At 41.9% G+C, this 22301-nt stretch overlaps 1 protein-coding gene across 10 annotated transcripts in view; it reads right to left on the bottom strand.

Moving 5' to 3' along the window:
* Positions 1-561: 561 nt before the first annotated feature.
* The window catches only part of WDR59 (WD repeat domain 59), a 79217-nt gene continuing 57477 nt past the window's right edge, over positions 562-22301 (bottom strand). For 2 of the 10 annotated variants that reach the window (XM_079119649.1, XM_079119655.1), the window contains 9 exons: positions 18681-18737; positions 13416-13549; positions 12275-12356; positions 9139-9251; positions 7706-7856; positions 7533-7605; positions 6377-6593; positions 6087-6229; positions 563-1614 (listed from right to left, as the gene is read on the bottom strand). In XM_079119649.1, coding sequence (XP_078975775.1) covers positions 1379-1614; positions 6087-6229; positions 6377-6593; positions 7533-7605; positions 7706-7856; positions 9139-9251; positions 12275-12356; positions 13416-13549; positions 18681-18737 — 1206 coding nt within the window. In that variant the 3' untranslated portion in view covers positions 563-1378. The other 8 variants (XM_079119653.1, XM_079119652.1, XM_079119651.1 and 5 more) reach the window with 8 other exon arrangements.

Raw genomic sequence — 22301 nt, 5'->3', positions numbered from 1 at the left:
TGAGTTCAATCCTCAGCACTGCATATAAATAAATAAATTAAATAAAGGTCCACTGACAACTTAAAAAAAACATAAAAACAAACAAATAAACCTAGAGGACTGGCAGGCATGGTGGCGCATGCCTATTAATCTCAGCAACTTGGGAGGCTGAGGCAGGAGGATCACAAGTTCAAGGCCTGCCTCAACAACTTAGCAAGGCCCTAAGTCAATTAGTGAGACTCTGTCTCAAAATGAAAAAGAAAAAGGGGTGGGGATGTGGTTCAGGGGCAAAGCACCTCTAGGTTCAACCCCCAATAACAAATCATTGAAAAATTAAAATAAAAATAAAAGTGGGAGAACTGACTTTAGTCACATCCAAAATAGCTAACTCTAGTTAGAACTAAGGTAAAACCATATTCACAGCAGCACAGTTACAACAGCCAAGTCATGGAACCAGCTTAGGTGTCCATCAATAGATGAATGGATAAATAAAATGTGGTATATATACACAGTGGAGTTTAATTCAGCCAAAAAGAAGAATGAAATTATGTCATTAGCAGAAAAAAAGGCAGATGCAGAAAGTCAAGTGTGGTATGTTTTCTCTCATATGTGGAAGCCAGAAAGAAAAAAGGAAAAGAAGGGATCTCGTGAAGATGGAAGGGAGATTAGCAAGGGAGAGGAAGGGGAGGGAGGAGGGGAGGGCAAGGGAAGTGCTGGGGATTGAAATTGATCAAATTATGTGATGTGCAGGCCACAATGAAACCCACTCTTCTGTATAATTATATGCACAAATAAAAAATCAAAAACATTTTAAAGTAGGGCAAAAATGACTCAGAGATCTTCCAACTTCCTCTTTTTTTTTTTTTCCTTTCAAATAATTAATAGGGTTGTATTAGTCAAGGGAAAGCAGCTGGAGAAGAAATGAAAACAAATACATCTTTAAAATCCTTAAGTACAGCATATATTTACAATTTCAGTATTCTACAGAAGGCTGCTATCCATCTGTTCTTTTAAATGTATCAATTTCTAAAGTCACAGATGTCACAGGCCCACTTGTCAATTAAATTAGCGTCCACCGTTCTTTGGCTTCGAGACTCTTTCACAGCTCACTTGGTCAGGAGCGTCCGCTTGTGGTTCAGGCTAAGACTCCGGAGGCAGGTGCTCTTCCCCATGGAACTTCCCTGCAGTAGCTCAGCTCTGTGCACCTGCCTGCCCGCCCTGTCCCAGTGATGTCCATGCCAGGGCAGCCGTAGAGAAGGAGAAGGCCAGCGAGCAGCGGCGGTAAGGGCAACATCCTCCCACCTCGCTGGGGACAAGCCTGGGTTCTGCAGCTTCCCTCCTGGCAGGCTTTTTCCAGTACTTATGGGGTCCTCAGAGTACAACACCACCACAGGCAGGTTCAGAAAGTGCTTTCAAGCAGGCAGTGACACCCACACCCGGTGGGACACACCTCTTGGGTCCGAAACCACTCCATCATGTGGCTAGTGTGGCCGCCGTGGCCACAGGTCAGGCAGAAATTGGACGATCCCCGCACAGCCACGTGGCAGATGGCACACTGGAACGTGAAGCCTTTACAGATGGCACACTGCGTGCCCCGGACCTCGCTCCGGCAATGGCTGCAGTACACACCAAACTCTGGAAATGGATGAAGACGGCAAAACAAAAGGCATCATGAGTTTGGTTCTGAAAAAAGAAATGGCTCTCTCACTTCCCTAAGGAAACAGAAGCCTCGAGTGGAGACCCTCCTCTTCCCACCACCACTCTGCGAGTCTCCAAGGGCGACGCGTCCTTTCCTGACCTCTGACAATGGGGACGATTTTTGGATAGGATTACTTACCAAGGAGTAAATAAAAATCTACAAAACTTCTCAAAACAATGGCTATCACACAAACTACCTTTTCATGAAAAAAAAAATTTAATAAAAACTTGCCTTTCTTATACAAGGATAAATCACATTTATAGACAAGGTCACACCTCAAATGTCACATTTAAATTCAAGTTTTAATTGGCTATGGATAAACCATTACAAGAGGAGGAACGTGCTTCATATGTGGACATTGAGTCCACAAATATTTGAAGAAAACTACTTTTTGGCCTGATGCAAAGTAGAGATGTCATGTCCTGCCAGGCTGGGAACACTGACAAATATGGGGACCACAGGTAGGAGGCTGGTTACTACTGTAGCATAAGTTTTGCAGTTGAAATGGGAAAGAGGTGAAATGCATCATTCTTGGTGCCTAACAAACTATGAAGGACAATAAAAATACTTCTGGTGCATAGAACTATCATATTAGGATCCCAGGGCTTTAAGAAATCTCCAGGCAGAAGCTAACTCAAGGCCTAATTGTTTGGCTCCGTGTGTTAACCTCACAACAAGGAGAGTTTTGTACATTCACCAAATCACCTACACACAAATGTAAGTAGACCCAGGCAAATAAATAAGACATTGAATTAACAAATTGAAGCAGGAAGGAATCATCCCCAGGGGAGGCCATGCAGGCAAACCACTCACTTTGCTCTGCCACTGTTATGACCAGGCACTGCATACCACATGGGGAAAAAACAAGAAAACAAAAATCATAAAGAATACCCCATCTAGCATTAGCCTCCCCAAATCCCAAATAGAGGAGGCCTGGAGCCCATTCATAAATACCTAACCTCCCAAATGGAAATGAGTTCCTCATCCCTTGAATGTGCTACGCTGAGGTCTGCAGATCTGGGATGACCTTTGTAGATGAGAGAAGCTGAGAGGAAACCGCTGCTGTCTCCATAAAGACAATGCCTGTGGCTTTGCGGGTCTGCTGGTATTTTTCTTTCAAAACCTTCTGTCCTATATCTGGACAGTCAATTCCTCTAAAGTTGTAGAACTTTGCAGATAAAAGCACTTCTTGTTTTTTTGTTTTGTTTTGTTTTGCGCGTGAGACAAGCACTCTACAACTGAGCTGCATCCCCAGTCCTTTGGAGTGTTTCTGTCTGTGTTCTCCCACGATTCTTCCACTGCTTTTAAAAGATCTTGTGATACTGTTTGTACTGGGACTAGGATACATTAGGAATTCTTGACCACCATTTAGGTGTTCAGGGGGTCGTGTTTCAGACTCTGATTGGATTATGGACTTCTTGCCCCCACTCACTGAACACCTATTCCTCTGTATGCCCCACAGAATTGTACAAGTCAATAAGGGTTTAGCTGACTGATGGACTGACACCTCAGTTCCATATCTCTGTGATTCACGTTTTCCTAAAAACTAATTTCAAAAGACAAGTTGCTCTAGGCAACTTGTCATTAATCTCTTTCTAGAATACTTTCCTGCTGTTAGATACTATGAAAAAATGTATTGCTCAAATAGCATTTCATGTCTGCATTTCTTCAAGTACATATACTAAAATATATCATATTCAAATAATTCTTATTATTTACGTCTAAATCTATTACTGCTATTTTTTAATTGAAACTATTTGCATAATTTAAAGAGTCAAATGGTTCTATGCATCTTATTACAAAACCCAGCAGTTCCTGTGACCCACACCCCATCACTCTCTAGAGGAAACCCCTTGGGCTCATTTGATGGTTTTTTTTTCTTTTTACCTCCTTTATCTCTAAACAACATGTTTGTAAGACTATTTCTTAAACAGCACATGTAGGCACTGCCCACTGGCTGTCCATCATGGAAACACTCACTCCCCAGTCTCCCAACCACACCTGAACACCACCTGCCCGTGGCTCCCCCATGCAGTTCTCTTCTGGCTGGGTCACATTCCACTTGTGCATCATTCTATGTGAATATCATTCAAGTCATGTACTATGCCACTTTTCCTTTCTTGAACACTTTGTTTTTCCCTGAGTTAGTGACTGTCTCATTTTTTCATTTGTTTAGTTTGCTATGTACTTATTAATAATTCATCTCTGAACTCTCCTTCAAATATCTGAATCTTCTATACATACACTGAATTTTGAGAATAGTAGATAACTTCTCAATTTTCTCTTGCTGGAGCCAGGGCTCCTGAAGCTCAGTCTGGCCGGGTTTATGTCCAGGTCTGTAATGGTGAGTGCCCTCCACCAGCATTCCAACTTCCTTATTTATGGAAATGAATCCAGTCCTCCTTAGATAGTCTGAGGCTGAATTTCATGCATGATTGACAACTAGTTAGAAATCATTTTCTTGATAATTTTGGAGGTACTGCTGCATTGTCATCTCATTCTCAGAACTGCTCCTGAGGTATGATGTCATTTATATTCCTTATGCTTTGTATGTGACCTGCTGTTTTTTCTTCCTAGGAGTTTCCAGGTCTCCTCTGAATCCCTTGTCTTTCTCTGGCCATTATGCTACATACCTGGCAGACAGCTACCACTAACTCACCCAACTGATTCCCAGATCCCAAATTTCATTGCTAATATCACTTCTCCTTGCACAGTTAAATCTTTTCAGAAAAGCTGTTTAAAGACACTATGGTGGGATCTGGAGAAAAGGGAAATCAATGTTATGTTCAGTCACTTTCTTCAGGAAAGTTCTCTTCAGTTGAGGTTCTTTCACATCACTGCCCATCTTTTCCTCAAAACTCACTGACGTCTCATTCTGTCTCCATCTCTGGTTCTTCCCCCAGCGCCCAGCTCCCGGGGTGGGCAGGCTCTTATTGTGCTCCCCACACCCACCCAGCTCCCAGGTAAACACACCCATTCTCACAGCTCAAATATGGTCCACATGCTGAAGATCCCCAAATTCCTATCTCTACCCCAATCTCTCCTGAGCACCAGACTCACATCTAACCTCCCACCACACTCCTCCAGCCCCAAATCTCACACACATCTCTGACTATCCCAAACTAAATTCACGATTTTCTTCCCGTCTTTTCCATCTTAGAAAATACCGTCATGTACTTAGCTGCTCAAGTTGGAAATTTAGGAGTCATCTGACCTTGTCTCTGGTTCTCAATCCCACAACCAAATTATTAGCCAGTCATGTTGAGCCTACCTCTAAAATATAATTTTAATCCCTCCCTCTCTCTCCAGTGACACCACCCCTCAGACTAGGCCACGGAGCTCTTGGATTATACCAGAGGCCAAATGTCTTCCTGCTCCTACTCTGCCCTCCTCCAGTTCTTCTCTAGCGGCCGAGGTGATCCTCTTAAAATATAAACAGGGCATGTCGCTTACTTCTTAATGTCCTCCGAAGCTCACCACTAGACTCAGAATACAGCCCAAATCCTTTACCACATGTACAAGTCTCTGCTGGCTAAGGCCCTAATAATTCCACAGTCTGAATTTTAAAAACTCTTTCCATTTATTTAAATTTTTTATTAATTTTTTTTAATTGACACATAAGAAATTGTAGAGTGTGGCATTTCAATATACGTACACACACAATGGGCAATGATCACATCTGGGGAACTGGCATCTGCATTGCCTGAGACTTACCTCATTTCTGTGTCAGAAACCTTTAGGAGCCTCTCTTAGCAATTTAAAAATATTCAACAGTTACCCTACGTGCTATACAATATTAAAGTCACACCCCTGAACCCACTCCATTTCTGTACCACTCTTCTCACTTGTTGGTTTTGGCCACGCTGGCCTCCCTGGGCCACTGCTCTGCACGGGGCACCCACTCTCTTCCTAGGGGACCCCTTCTCAGCCTTCAGGCCTGGCTCCTTGGAGAAGCCCTTCCAACTTGCCTCGACCAGTCTCCTAGGATTCTCTTTCCTTCCTTCCCTGCCCCAACATCATTTGTGTCTACTAATTACTATTTGTCACAATGTGTGATTATTTAATTTTTCTCTCCCACCAGCTGCGAGTTCCATGAGGAGAAATGATGTGTGAGCACTAAGCGCTGTGCCTTCCAGGGGCTCAACGAGCATCAGTCAAACAAGTGACAAGCACCCCCACTGCCAATCAAGTCTGAGGACTGGAGCTAAGACTGCTTCTGTTACCACAGAAAATTAATCTTGATATCAAATGCAAGGGCCTTCGGAAACTTAGATAAGACTCAAAATGCTTCTGAAATTTCTGCCTATAAATGAGAAGCAAAGACTTCATTCCAAGTCTGAGGTTGTGGACAAAGTAAATGACAGGACCCTTGAAATCGTGACAGGGAAGAAAAGGAATTCACACTCACCGATCCCTTTGTGGGGATCAGGAGGACAGGACACAAACTTCAGCACTTCTGCTCGCTTCTCTCTCAGACCCCAACGGTAGAGGATTTCTCCATAGCATTTCTTAAAGTCATCGAACTGCTGGGTGTTGGCAGGGTCCAGAAGCCTGGATAAAATTCAAGAGATTTCCTGTCAGTTCCCGAAAACACAAGCTCACGCCAAATGGCACTTTATATATTGTTCTTAAAGCAACAGTCCTGATTTGGGAGAACCGAGTTCTGGAACTGCAGTTCCCGCCTGGGAAGGCTGTTACCTTTTATTTTTATCATGTTGGTCCCGTTCCCGCTCGCGAGGATCACTGTAGGTCAGACTGCCGAAGCGGAGTTCTTCCGGCGAAGACTCTCCCCAAGGTGAAGATATGTGCTCTGCCTCTCTTCCCGCTGAAGAAGAGCAGATGGGAAGGGAAGACGCAATCAGAGAAGGCCCTAGAACACCTGAAACTCTCAGACTACAGTGTGTCGACTGAGTCCCTGGAAGAAAAACAAGCTAAGCTGAAGATTCTGAGAAACAGAACGACCTCTTTGTCCAAGTTTTTACTACAAATTATAACATATTGATATAGAATATAATGCATTGATTATTTATAAAGATTTGTTAGATGACTTGAGAAAATGCTCATGATAAAGTTAAAAGTCGAACACAATCTAGCATATATAGAATAACCACCCATGTGTATACATACTGGAAGAAAATATTCTGGAATGTAAATGGATGTTATTCCTAGGTAAAGGAGATAAATAATTACAATTTTTTTGTCTACTATTTTTTGTCTGCTTTTCTTCCCTGGACATGTACTACTTTTATTCACTTTTTAAAAGACTGGGTCTTGCTACCTTGCCCAGGCTGACCTAGAATTCCTGAGATGAGCCGATCCTCTAGCCTTGAGCTTCCCGAGTAACTGGGACTACAGGAACGTGCCACCCCGCCTGGCTCATGCACTACTTTTATAATTAAGAAAATAAAGATTATTTTTAAGAGAAATTTTTAAAATCCTGGAAAACAGAGACACCTACTCATGAAACAGACCCTCACAGCCAGCTGGAGTCGGCCCAGCTTTATTTCTCTACACTGAAAGTAGTTTCAGGAAGAGGTGGGTGATGGGAAGGGGCAGATGATCCTGAAAAGGGCCATGTTAAGGAGAAAGGAAAAGAGCGGGGTTTGGGGGAAGAGCAGCAGTCCCACGGTCCGTTTCCCAAGGCTACAATATGGAACACAAGACCCTCTAAAACTGACCTTTCCAAATGCAAGGCCAGGCCTTGCTGGAACAGCATCCCTCCCACACCAAAGTGAGAGTAAAATGAGAAACAAACAAAAACATGGGGAGCAAGACGCACTAACTGAAGAGTCATGTGAACGACATCTTCGAGAGTACTGAGAACCCAGCGCGGCCTGTGTCACTCCACACCAACCTATGTTCCAGCCACCGGTGCTGAGCCCTGGGTCTGACATGCTGGAGCAGGAACCCGAGGAGGTGAAGCTGGGCTACAGATGGGAGGAGGAACACACTGCCATCAGAACACTGGTCCACACCAAAGTTCACGTCAAGGAAAAATCAGACTCGAGTCCGAGAACCACAACTTACATATCGGCTGTGGGACACCATGAGATTAGAAGACCGGTTAGGAAAAGGCCCGAAGGGGTTCGGGATGCCCTGAGGCCGTGACTGGGCTTCAAACACACTGCAGAGCATTGCCAAGGTCTGCACGTCCCGGAGTCGGCAATAATGAGCCAGCCTGGAAAAGCAGGTGCCAGGAAGGAAAACAAGTCAAGCAGGGGACAGAGGAAGGACGTCTTGCAGTCTCTGCCACAGGAAGGTGGAAGGTTCTCCATGCTGCCTCAAACCCTGCCAGGAACTAGGGCCTTCTGCAGATCTACGCTCCAACCTGCTCTGAATCTGGCTACAGAATAGCCAGATTTACGAATAGCCTAGAACCCCACCCTGAGAGCTCCCGACCAGCAGTGAGGCGAGAGCCCCAAAACAGTGCGGCTCACCTCATGCCTGAGTGAGGAGTCTGTGCCTCCCCAACTCAAAGGAAGACTCTCACTGCTTTGGGGGCAGATCCCATATTCCTCATTCATACAGCCTGAAGCTACAGAAGGAGCCCAGAGAACACCCCACTGCCTTGGTTCAGTGGAAAGGCCCCTGACTCTGGAGATGGAACTGTGACTATGAACTATTAAATAAGAATGACAAGAATAAATATTTTAACCTTTTAGGTATTCCTGTTCCCTTTGTCTTTTGGCACCACCCTACCCTAGAACGTGAGCCAGGGATGAGAGGGACTTTGCCTTTGTAATGGAATAATACACCTTCCTAGCACTCAGTGTTGAACAGTTTTAATTGTTTTTACACTTGCTGTCTTCCTGAAGCCTTACCTCAAGTAAGTAGAACAAATGTTATAATCCCTGTGTCAATGATAAGGCAGTGGGAGTACCTGAGCAGGTGACCCAGGTCTCGCCTCGACAGGTCAATAAAGGAGTAACCTTTCCCAGGCCTGAGCCTCATGCTATGGACATTCAGGTTGCTTTACTTGGTGGTGAATTATTTTATATATTATAATTCTAGCTTGCCATATATCAGTGCAATAAATCGAACACAAATTCAATGTTTTTATGTGTTGCCCATCAGTGTAAAAGCGCCCTGGTATTGGGAGAATAGACACCAACACACAATTTTCTAATCTCTTCCCTGGGGCCAAAATCCACTGAAGAAACTCATCTCCAGAGCTGTGTTTGCACTGATGTGATTCACAGACTAAAGCACAAATCTCTGAAGCACACATGTACCTTCAGGGGTCTCTAATCCTTGTTATAAATGATAAGTACTATACAGTTCCTTTTGCTGTAAAAAATTCATTCTGTACAGAGGTGATTTCAGCACTAAAACAAAAGATCCTATTTCTTCCTCTCGTTCCTTAGGCTCTGCAACTTTCCCTGAGGCAATAACATTTAATGTGTTTACAGACCAAAAATTGACATCATTCATTTTTCTAACTTTTAGCTCTCAAAACCTACAGGGACTCCAGCAGCTGTCGCCCAAATGGATGCCGAGCCCAGGGTGTTTCCAAATCTGGGTCAGACTTCGGACCAAGGCAAAGATCTGTAGCTACTGTAGCCAGCGACCACACCTGGATAGATGAGAGACATTCAGACTGGTGAGAACAGGAACAGAACACGAAGGAAGCCCACCTACTCTCCATCTACAGCCTAAAACTCTGCTGTCGAGAGCAGCGAAAGCTGGGAACTTGCTCAAATGCAGAAGCTCCCATTTAGACTGACCAATTCAGAATTTGCATTTTATAAGATCCTCAGGGGACCTGTATGCACTATAAAGTTTGAGAAACACTAGCCTTAAAACATCATTAAAGGGCTGAGAATGTAGTTCAGTGAGAGAGTGCTTGCCTAGAATGTGCAAGGCCCTGGGTTTGATCCCTGGAAAAAAAAAAGTGAATTTCATAGAAATGACTACAATAATTTCAAGGAGTTGTCTATTTAACCACTAACTCATGACTTTTCGCTGTTTGAGAGCATTCTGTATCATGTTTAAGATCTGTCCTTAACCCAAATAATGAAAATGTTTGTTGCTTTTCATTATGAAAGTTTTAATATACCCTCTGAAGCTAAAGAAGAACAGGGTGAGACTAAATAGAGCTGGCATCTTTTTGTTGACACCAAATCTAAGGAATACCTTCAATCCTGAAATCTCATGGGGCTTGGAATCATCAGCAGAAACTAATGTCCACTCAGTATCTATTAAGTCCAAGAAATGTACTAAATAGACCACGTTATAAGCAGGCCCCCATCCCCTTGATACTTTTGAATAGTGAACACTACTTTTAGAGAATCTTTTGCAGTAGGGATACATGACTGTAGCCCACTACTAGAAAGCATTATTCTAGACTGAGATAAGCTTGAAAGGGAGAAGATATTAACTCTGAATCAAGGAGTTTATAATCTAAGAAGACACAATAAGCAAATAAAAATGCTGAAAAACAGAAACATCAGACATACAAAATCAATATTACGTGGCACCAACATACTTGAAAACTACAACAAGTGTGTGGAAGAGATGAAACTTGAAGTTTACATGTATCTCTGGTATTAAGGACCCACTGGAATGGCTGACTTTCCAGGGTGGGACAGGTTTTCTACCCTTTTATTTCCTCATTTCAACAGAAAGTATAATCATTTATCATTTATCATTTCTTCAACAGAAAGAAGGACACTTGCATTCATTTCTTCTGTTTGTATAAAACAGTAAACACATCATTTTCAACATGGGTATAAGGAACAACGAAAATCATTCAAGTATTCTCGCTGATGTCATTTCTCAGTCCCTTTAAATCGTACCATGTCACAAATGATGACAATGATAATTATAAGACAGCAGCAGTGATGGTACCACACAGTGGACCTTTTCCATCTGCTACATACAGTCATGAGACTTTACAGTTATTCTATCATTTGGTTCTCAGAGTGGCTTCTGAGGCACTCCATCTTACAGTCGAGGGACTTGAGGTTTGGTGATATCTGGTGTCTGACCTCGGAGCACACAACGATGCGGGAACCCCAGGTCTGCCTGAGGACATGGTCCTCCCCCTGTACTTGGACTGCCTGCCCTGACAGGTCAATTCTGCCTGCAATGTACTGAACACTTAAAAAACAAAAACAAACAAAAAAAAAACTCTTTAAGAAGTAATTTTTTTCTTAGAGGATGTTTTTTCAGAACATGATCTTGGGGTCTACCTTAGTACTGAATTCACCAATCTTCTCACCAACCACATGAGGAAATCATTTTTAGGCTCTCATTTTACAAACACCTTGCAAGCCTGAGTCTGAGGTAACTTGCCTGGAGTTCTTCTGCTAGAAGGAAGTGAACTAGGTCTCCCACAATAAATTCCACATTGCTTCTTCTATGTATAAATAAATTTCTTCTATAAATAAATTCCTCATGCTGTCTTCTTGGTGTACACAAAATCTAGGAGTCTGGGGCCTTATAGAAATAGGTGTCTTGGCACATACTCATAATCCCAGTGACTCAGGAATCTGAGGCAGGAGGATTACAAGTTTGAGACCAGTCTTAGCAACTTAGTGAGACCCTGTGTCAAAATAAAAATTAAAAAGAACTGGAGATATAGTTTACTGTTAAACTATATGTGCTCCTGGGTTTGATCTCCAACATCCACCTACTCCCAGGCAAAAACAAACAAACAAAATTATATATATATATATATATATATAAAATGAGCACCCTGCTTTAATATACTGATGTGTTCCTACAGTGATAAAGGAAATTTAAATTTTTTAAGATTAAATCATATTTTAAAACTGAACATCTGTTTCTAAAGTAACACTTTGGCAAACTTTAATGAAGGAAGCATTCTTCCCCCCAAGTGCTGGGGTTTGCACCCAAGGCCTCATCCATGCTAGGCAAGTGCTCTACCACTCAGCCACTTGGGAAGCTAAGGCAGGAGGATCACAAGTTTGAGTCTAGACTGTGCAACTTAGCAATACCTTATCTCAAAATAAAATTTTTTAAAAAAGGGCTAGAGATGTAGCTCAGTATGTGAAGGTTCAATCACCAATACCAAAAAAGAAAAAGAAAAAGGAAAAACAAAGAAAGAGAGCAAATAAAAAAAAAAATTAAGGGCACAAATGGCAGACACAGACACCCAAATTAGGGTATGCAATGATCATTGTGGTACTGGAAGAGGAAAGAAATGTACTTAAAATTAAAAAAGTCAGGCTGGCCAGGGTGGTGAACACCCTTAATCCCAGCAACTGGGGAGACTGAGGCAGGAGGATCATAAATTCAAGGCCAAAATGGGCAACTCAAAGGGCAACTTGCCAAGACCTTTTCTCAAAAAATAAAAAGGGCTAGGGAATGTAGCTCAGTGATAGAGCACCTCTGGATTCAATCCCAGTACCAAAAAAAAAAAAAAAAAAAAAAAAAAATTAGTAAATTCTGTAGGATCTTCCCAACTAAGCACTAGTAAGAAAAACCTCTGGGATTTTGGCTATAGACTAGCAAAGAAAACAGGAAAGAAACTGCAAAATCAGAGGTACAAATATTGCTAACCCACGGCTATCAAGTGAAAACAACCTGGTGATAAAGGGACATCAGAGCTCCACCAACAGGGAGGCACGCTACCTGGACAAGATCCTTTCTTCCAACAAGCATGGCTGAAGTAGCGTTCTTCTGACACGTTTCCTGAATATCATTCACATTCAATCTGAAATTTTTAAAACAGAATAAAAAAGTATCTTTCAGTCTAACTTCCTAAGTCAACTCCTTCTGGTTTAACAGTCTAGCAATGGACTCTTTGCTATTTACTCCAATATTTTCACTCTGTGTCAGCCTCAAGCTCCCTGCTATCTGACACTAGGATTAACTACAGTTCATGTTAAGGGGGCTATGGATTCTCACCCAGGGAAGGTGAACTCCTCACTGTTTTGAAGTCAGGAGAGGAAGCCAGACTCAAATGCTAACTTGCCAAAGAGTTTTTATGTTGAGTTTCCAAGTCTTAAGGGATTTAAACACATACAATACTGTGATTTAACACAGAGTCTTGGTTTGTGTAGCTACTACAAAATAAACACTTCTTGTTATGTGTTCAAGTTCAGGAAGAAGCAGGAGAACCACAGGCTAACTAGTATGCTGGTCACTCACCTCCCACTCCCCATCAACCAAGGTAGCTCCTTGATTTGTTTTATATACTGGATGTGAGAGGTAATTCAAAGATTCCTGCTGGCTGCCATATACATCCTCCCTATGAAAGTGAGTGGCACCAGTGAATACTGATGGAATATTGCTCCTGTGATTACATTAAGCAGTTGACTTTGAGTCTGTCAAAAGGCAGACTATCCTGGGTGGGCCTTACTTAATCAGCTGGGGCCTTGGAAGGTGAAGGGACCGTGAGCCACTCCTGTTGGTCTGAAGGAAGATGAAATTCACATAAGCTTTCTATAGCTGCAAGGATCTGAATTCTATTAACAACTGATGAGCTTAGCACAGGACCTGGGATTAGGAAGAGAACACCACCTGGCCAATGTCATGATGTCAGCCAGGTGAGACCCCGGGCAAGGGCCCAGTGAAGCTGTGTACAGAGGGATACTGCAAGGTATGCTCTCTGAAGCTGCTAAGTCTGTGGTAATTTGTTATACAACAAGAGAGCACTAATATGTTGAACTTCTACTAACACTGCTTTGAAGAAAAGTTTGCAACACTTACAAAAATGTTTATTGATCCTGACTAAGCAATAAGTGCAGCATACTTAAACTCTTGAACTTACATGTACAGTTCTCCTAGTGATTTGTGAACAGGAAGGAGGCACGAAACATCTTGGATGATGACTTTTCCAGCAGCCTTGATGGGTCGATTGCCAGAGTCTGATCCTTCACGCTTACTTTTCCACCTCCTTGATTTCTGGGGGAGATGACAGATATAACTAATGAGGACTCTGAAGAGTGGAAACCTAGAGTTGCAGAGCACATCATATTTGGGTCATTGGTAATTTGCAGAAACTTTAAATTATATCATGCCCACAATTACATGAATCAGCATCTGTAGGAAATAAAAGGATGACAAAGGGCACTGAGCTCTTGATCCAAAGTCCTAACAGGAAAATAGGCACCAAATGCAGAACTATCTACATTCTGCAGGTGCTCAAAAATAGATACCAGGAAGCCAGAATTAATTAATTAAGACAGCAGGTAAATAAGTTAGTAAAGGCCCCAAAAATGTGGGAAAAGAACAAATTTTAAGATTGAGTTCAGTACTAGGTTTAAAGTTCTTGCCTGAAACTATTCAAAGGTGTGTGTGTGTGTGTGTGTGTATTTGTGTTTCTTCTTCTCAGATAGGTTTAACAGGGTTTGTTGAAATTTTAATTTTTAAAAAAAATTTTAAAATAAATTTTAATTTAGTCATAGCAGTGCAGATTCTGCAAACCTTAATTTATGGAGGAAGACAGAGAAACTTGGCAGTTTAAGAATTTTTCTAGCAACTTAAATTATTTCTAGAAGTGATCATTTTAGGAGGTCAAAAATAGTTAAGTCAGGGGATTTGTATAATGGACATGAGAGACCAGGAGAAAGTGTCCCAATTCCCCAGAGTCATTTCTGTATGTGTGAAATGGGAAATTTCCTGGAAATCCAGAATTATTAGAGTGCAGCAGCTCCCTCTGGTATCTTCAAAATGACGACCAGCCACAGGAGCAATAATCTACTTCGTGTTCAGAAGTTCAAAAGGGATCACCAAAGTGGTTCAACTAAGGAATGGAGGAACATATTTATTAACAAAGGAGGGAAAAGGAGCAAATGAAAAGGGTCTGACAATTTGGATTTAGAAACCACGGTTACTACCACATGTACTGGTTCAATATAACCCTGGTCAAGTTAATTATTTGCTATGGATTTAGTCTCATGCATGTTACTCTTTCTTTGCTCACTGATAACCTGGGGCTAGTGATGGACTTTGTTGTCGATTTCATGAGGTCAGTAATGATATAATGTAAAGATATGGGTGCAAACCAAAAAATGCAACCTAAGAATATATAATTAATATGAATATATAAACTCAGGAATCTAAATTAGATCATTGATTACTCACAAATTCATTTTTTGCAAGTGATTTTTATATAATCACTTATTCATGAATTAGTCTTGGTCTAAATCGAGAAACTCTGACCACTGATGTCCTGTCTAATCCCAAAGAAGCCCACTGCATATAACTTCCTATATGATTAATACATGTCTTGGAACATACTAAATCCAGGATACCTGGACTTAGTTTCAGGCAGGCAAATGAAGTTTAGCTGAAGCATCTGTGAATTGTTCACCATAATGTGTAAGCAGATCTGCTGCACTATCAGATCAGAACCTTAACCCATCTGAGCTTAGGAAACTGTTACTATTTACTACTTAAGAAGTCATTATTCTTCAACATAATGGGATGCTTAATCTATTCTGTGGAGTGCCCTGGTTCTTTCCAAAAGAAGAATTATGGACATATTCACAAAAATACTATCATTTTAGCCACAAACATCCTGACTTGGAAGCAAGTGAAGGAAGGACATGTTGAAGAGTGAACAACCTGTCAGAATGGGCTGGAGCAGGCAGTGTTAACTGATGTAAGATGGATATAGTTGCGTGCATTCAATACTATGCACAACTTGCTGTAGGGAGGGTAATTTCATGTACCTCTACCCTCCAGTGACAGTGAACAGCACATGGTGTTTCACTAGCCAGGAACAACATACCCACAGGTCCCACACAATTGATCATCTCAAATAAGACTTAGGGTACCAGATTAAGAAAAAAATCTTATGCTAAAAAGATTCCACCTGGAATGGAATATGATCCATCTAATTTGGTCTTCCGGGTTGTTGGAAGGCTTCTAAAATACTGTTGCAGGAAGTCATTCTGGCTCCTTATTATAAAGAGAAAATGAGAAGCACTTGAGCAATCCAGCAACTCAGGATACTTCATTTAACAACATAGCTTAAATAAATGGAGGCCTTGAGAAGGATGGGGCCTACTAGCTTTTAGAACACACTGAAAATAACCACAATTTTCTGGGTTTTAAAGCAAACCTAAAAAAAGCACATTATTAATCATATGAGGGCTCATGTGCCAAAAGTAGCTCATTTGCAAGTAGACTAGTTCATCTGGAAACTGACAATGAAACAAGTCCAAGTGTAAAATGTTTGACTTAGGATTTAAAGTCTTGTCTATTGTTATTACCATCATGTTAGTTGCTGGCCTGATCACTCTGGGCTGAGCGCCTCACTGAAGCTCCACGACAACAGTGAGGATATGGGGCTTATTCCAGGTCACGGTCATATAGCCAAGATTTGAACAGGACTGTCATTCTTGTTAACTTGCTCCCTCTTCACTGTAAATGATTTTTGATTAACCAGGAAAAAAATTAAGACCTGGCTAAGCTACCTGTTAATAAGGAAATAGTTGGTTCACTTTTAAATGAATCCATTTCTTCATGTAAGGAGGTTAACATTAGATCCTTGTGATGCCTGCTCTACACCATCCTTCCATATCACTCCTTCTTCAGTCACTTCTGCTGAGCATCATGACTGACTGCATTCAGCTAAGTCAGAGTGGTCTGCTGCAGCTCCTGCAGCCACACAGCTTTCAGGGGGGCAAGTCAGACTCAAATCATGATACTGTTCCTTCAGGCTGGGCTTCAGTGCCTGCACCTCCACATCTCCTTTCCACAGATTTGTTAAGATTAGGCACATTCAGATAGAAGAAAACTGAGAGTTCAAAAAAATGTCTTAGGACTATTCCCCAATTTGCAGTCTTGTGTTTCAAAGGTCAGTAGAAATAAACTAATGCGAGTCACCAATAAATTCTTGATGAAAATACAGGCAGCGATCTTTGACAATTTTTGGTAATTATTCTTATTGAATTATGGAAATACAGTTTGTATTTTCTGGGACTTCTTGAGACACCAGCCTTCGAGGAATTTAACTTCAATCTGCACTGGATAAATAGAAGATGCTTTATGGAACTTCACTCAGTTGCCTCTGGGCCTACAACAGAAGGAGTTCCCCAAAATGGGGTCTTTCTAATTCTAACTGGCCAGGAATCCAACTGTAAAAACAATTATGGGACTGCACTAGTATTTTTCTTAATCCAGGAAGAAATGACTGCAAAACTTTGTCAAAAATCCTTAAAGGGCTACAAGATAGTGTTGGGGTTGGGTGTTGTTACTTTTTAAATGGGTTGATTACTGAGGGTCACTCAGTAATAACTGTCTAATGGCCTGTTATTCTGGAGATTTAAATACAAGTTTGCCTAAGTGACAATATGCAATATCTCAAATGAGATGCTAGTTGGGGCCTTGGGTCCTGGCTGCTCTCTAACAAGAAGATGGACCATTTTTCAGGGTGTTTCCTCCAGAGCTTCAGCAATAAAAAGTATTCCTGCTCCCTCCACATTTCCCCTAAGAAGGCTTTTCCACTTAACATCTTACAGGACATTCTAGGATGCTCTCTCGTCTTGGCAACTATCAGGTAACAACAAATGGATTTCTCCTAGGATTCTTTGGTTTCAAATAACAAAGACACACTAGGCTAAGGTGTGGTTACTGTCTGGGATGAGGAAAGGCACTGTGGTCTAAAAGCTCCTAGCCCTCCTGCATTGCTCCAATCCCACTCTGATGGGCTTTAGTGTGGCGATTTCTCTGTGCAGTAATATTGGTACCTCTGAAAGAAAAGGACTGTGCATTTCTCTTAGGTCTTTTCAATGCTCCATCAACACAAAATGCCCTTCCCCACAGATTTCATGAGAAGGGACTGAGGGAAGAGAGACAAAGCGAGACAGACAAATTATTACATGATGAGTTCCAGGATGTCCCTCTGAACATCCCAGGAAGGTGTTCATGGAGTACGGCAAAGAGGACAGGGAAGAAGGGTAGGGGGGAACGGAGGCACTGGTGCAAATAGCACTGAATGACAACCAATAGCCAGCTCGCGACTGTATCACCAGTGTTACTGCTACAATTGGAGGCAACATCGATGCCAGAAAATGGGTTAAAATGTAAAAACAGCCCAAGAATAAGCCACCAACTGCTTCGCAGCAACCCCATCAACAATAAATAATCAGCAGAGTGGCATGAGTCAAAATGAGTTCCTATTTAAAGAGCAGCAGAAATGAGGACTTCTGGAAAATCAGTGGAAATTCAGCAGTTGGGTTGGCTAGGACCGGCTTTTGGAGGAAAGGTGGCCATGTTGGTGGCTCCACCTGCAAGCTACTGACAGCAGAGGCTGGTACCTGGTAATCCAGCTCCTGATTCCAACAGGTTTTTTATGCAAAGGCTACAGGACTGTCCTCTAAACATTCTTTATACCAAACAAAATTTACACAGAGCCTCAAGGCTGCCTTGAGGTCACCTTGGCACTACTGAAACATGAAGGGAATGGGTGAGGAAGACAGAAGAGGGGAGATGGCCAATAGGAGGAGTCAGAAAGGAAGAAGGGGAGGGGGGACATCTAAGCAGAGGTTTTACTGTTAATGTAAATACTAAGGCTAAGGGAAAAAATTTGTTCCAGAAAATTCCTGAAGGAAAAAACTTGCTTCTGTATCCTGCCAATGAAGCAGGTGGGCACTTTCCTCTCAGAACTAGACCAAGACTATAAAAACACAGACTAAATGGCAGAAGCCTCTTATATCTTCCTCTGCTCCCCGCATGCCAAAGGTAGGCTTTTGAAAGCTCCATGGAATTAGACAAATGCTCCAAGTGAAATCAGGGGAGCTAAAGACATTTAATCAGGGTTCCTCCCAAGAACCCAGTATTGTTTCATTTGCAAAGGACTCCATTCGTGATCTGTAATGGTGTTTACCCATTTGAAACACCCAGACTCAAGAAGGAGGCAGTCCCTGGTGCCTGACTCCTCTGAGTAAAGAATTTACTTCTGGTCCTGAAAACCAGCTAGCCTGTCATTTCAGGTTCCTCAAAGCCAGGCAGGTGGCATTTTATTCTTGGGCCTTTGGGTAGAGACAGGATTAGTTAAGGAGAGCATTTGCACAGCGCACAGTACCGGGAAGTCGTTAATTGCTTGTATGGACCAACGTCGCCGGGCAGAGCGAGGAGACATCTGTGCGTGAAAACGTTACACCCAGGAGGAGGGAAGAAAAACACCAAGAAAATTAAAAGGGAAAAATATAGAATAAAATGAAAGCTTCCCACACATCTGATGGATTAAAAGGTATATATTCTGCAAAACTGGGATTGGAATGATGAACCTTTTTGGACCTAAGCACAGCAGTTTTTGGATTCCCTCGCCGCCCCCCACACCATTGCCTTCTAAACCCAGCTTCGATTTCATCCACCTTCAGTCATACCCAGGCTATTCGGAGGCTAATGTCAACACAACTCTGACAAGGAACTACAAGAAGGCTTAAGGTACACAAGGAAGGACTGAGATCACAGTGCCAGGGAGAAACAGGGGGAGACTCTTTTCCCCTTTGACAGGTGAGAAGGAGAACATGTTCAGAGTATATTCTAATTCCCAAAAGGGAAGAAGTTCTCTGGTAGGTTCCATCACCAATTTGGGGGAGGGTGTGGTTGGTGGGCAAGGAGAAAAATGGGTGTGGTGATCCTGGGTCTGCAGGGCTAATTTCAGAGCAAGGCCAGGAAGAAGGGAGAGCCCTGGAGAACTGAGAGGATGGGGCACTAAGCTGAGGAGGAATATTCTTGCTAACAGTGAGAGCACCTGAGCGTGGAACTGGGAGCACAGGACACTGATTAGAGATCAGCTGTGATTCTGCTAGCAGAAAGGCCTCCCCAGTCATTCACATCAGAGTTATTTTAGTAACAAACTGAGACAAAGATGAGAGGCTGAGAATTTTTTTAAAAAGTGCCTGAAGGGCAATGCTTAATGTTTACCATATAAGTTCTGGGCCTTCTGATTTGTCCTAAGAATGCACAATATTTTATCAGCTATTAATAGCTGGTCTACTTGTCATCTTCATTCATGTTAGCATCTCTAGGCTTTCTGACTTCCTATAAAATTTGAGGTTTCTAGGTCTCTTAGGAGCAAACCTTGGAATTCCATCTGGAGAACACTGGGTGAGTATAACAATATGACCTAAGTAGGGCAGATTAAAAAGAGAAGCAAACAAGTTTCCAAATAGCTCTATGAAGGTCTTCTGCAATGTCAAAAACACCCTGTAACCAGGCATGGTGGTGCACACCTGTAATCCCAGCAACTTGGGAGACTGAGGCGGGAGGATCACAAGTTCAAAGACAGCCTCAGCAACTTAGGGAGGCCCTAAGTAACTCAGTGAGACCCTGTCTCTAAATATAATACAAAAAAGAGCTGGGGAATGTTGCTTAGTGGTTAAGCGCTCTTGGATTCACTCCATAGAACAAAAAACACCCTGTAATTCCTTCATTTCTAGGTCTTAAAATTGGCATAATCTTTTTTTTTTTTTTTTTTTTTTTTTTTTGAGATAGGGGTTCCAGCTTGTTGCCGAGGTTGACCTTGAACTTTTGGTCCTCCTGTCTCAGTCTCCTGAGTAGCTGGGATAATAGGCATGTACCACCACGCCTGGCTAATGCAAACATATTCTATTCCTTCATTCTCCTTCATTTAAAGTTCTTGTGGGGTCTGGGGTTGTGGTTCAGTGGTAGAGCACTTGCCTGGCATGTATGAGGCACTCAGTTTGATTCTCAGCACCACATATAAATAAATAAATAAAATAAAGATCCATCGACAACCAAAAAGTATATTTAAAAAAAAATAAAATAAAATTCTTGTGGTAGAGATCTAAAAGGGAATAAAGGTATGCAGGAGGAAAAAAAATGGGGCACAAAATATTTGGTAAGCTGGAAAGTTTCAGGACAAAAGTAATAATAAAGTGCTACCATTTGCCAGGTGGAACTAGACTCCTGCTGACTGGAAAATACTCCTCAAGAAGTATGGACCTCTGGGAGGAAGGCAGTAGCCTTTGCCAGATATCATGAAGTATTCCATTGCTTTAATTCCCCCCCTCTGCCCTCTTTAAATAGGACGGACATAAACGAGCTTCTAGAAGTAAGTTTATTTCAAATTCATCACAACAATAATGACTTGTTCATTTTTGCCTTCTTAAGCTAATAGATTGAACCACATAAAACTATTTAGATCCAAAATGATCAAATAGCAGCAATTCAAATGATTTAACCCAGTAATTATTACACATCATCCATTAAAATGTGTGTCCCCGCCATAGGGCTTCTTAAGATGCCCTATTACATGCTTATGATCTGTGAACACTTCTGTATATATTTTATACATCAGTATGAAAGTTTCCTATGAGATTATAACAAAGCAGCCTCCCATTTTAAATGGTCACTACTTAAAATAAAACTTAAATACCACTATGTCAGACAAAGGTACTGTAATGGCCCATCTTCTGTGGAGAAGCTGCACAGTAGGAACTCCCCAAACTGACAATGTCATGTTCCTTCCTCTACTCCCCAGCAGACGCTACCTGTTAAGGGATAGCTTGCAGATGCTTTGGTCCCTCTTTATGATTGTGGTGGAGTAAAAAGGGCCAGAGCATCATAAACAAGAACACAGGCCTTACTACTACTTCTGCAGAGAAGAGGTCCCATCGGGGAACCGGAGTGACCTTGACAGACAGACTTTACACCCTATCATGAATTCAAAAGTGCTAGTCCATCTATTCTGCCCAATCTCAACCCAAGCATGATAACATGTGGCATGAACTGAGAGGAATTCAGAATTTCCCTGACTAAACTGTCTCCTGGAGCTGGCCCTGATGCCAAAGAAAATTCTCACCTAAGGGCAGGGGGTACAGCTCAGCGGGAGAGTGCTTGTTTAGCATGTGTGAGGCTGGGTTTGACCCCCAGCACTGCAAAAATAAATAAATAAAAGTCACATTTATTTAGCCACAAGCTAATATGGTTTTTAGGGCAATAAAATGTCTTAGTTCTCAGCAGTTCATCAAATCATCTATCCAATTACATGCTAACTTGTTAAAAAAAAAAAAAAAGAGAGAGAGAGAGCTAAGAATTTTTAATGTAAAAAGCTTGGGGAAGACACAGTTTGAAAGATGCTACAGGGAAGTCTGTGTCAGCCAGGAGCTGTGTGGAAAGGGACTGTAGAAAGGTGGACAGGAAGGCAATAAGAAATCATTTTCCCTATTTAACTGAATGGTTTTACCCAAGACTGGTTCCGTCAGTTGCTGTCATTTGTTTCAGTCACAAACAACCCTGAGACTAGTTAAAGGCATAGCTGGCCAACTTAGCAGGGCAAGACAAGGGTAGACATTATACTGCAACTGGAGCCAAGACGCTTCTAATATTCAATAGAAATTCATTTTTTAAATTTAAAATAATTCAATTTCTCAAAAAAAAACCAAATTTTACTTATAAACAATCCATTATTTATTATTTAAAGGGGGACAACAACAAAGAATTCCTAAGCACAGAGTGTGTGCAGTAGCTCAGTAGTAACACTGTTTTTACCACATCGTGTCATCAGCTAAAGCCGGTCATTGCCAGATTCTCAATCTGATAACACAAAAAGAGTTCTTATAATCATTCCAACACTCTGCCACTATTCTCTGCACTGCTGTTACCCAAGGCTTTTGCCAGCACAATGGTAACTGCTTTCAGGACAGTGAGTTCCTTGAGAACCCCAGAACATAAG

Source organism: Sciurus vulgaris, assembly GCF_902686455.1.
Source record: "Sciurus vulgaris genome assembly, chromosome: 17".
NCBI classification, from domain to species: domain Eukaryota; kingdom Metazoa; phylum Chordata; class Mammalia; order Rodentia; family Sciuridae; genus Sciurus; species Sciurus vulgaris.
The sequence above is the reverse complement of the archived record's forward strand: the minus strand, read 5'-3'. Positions and strand labels throughout refer to the sequence as shown.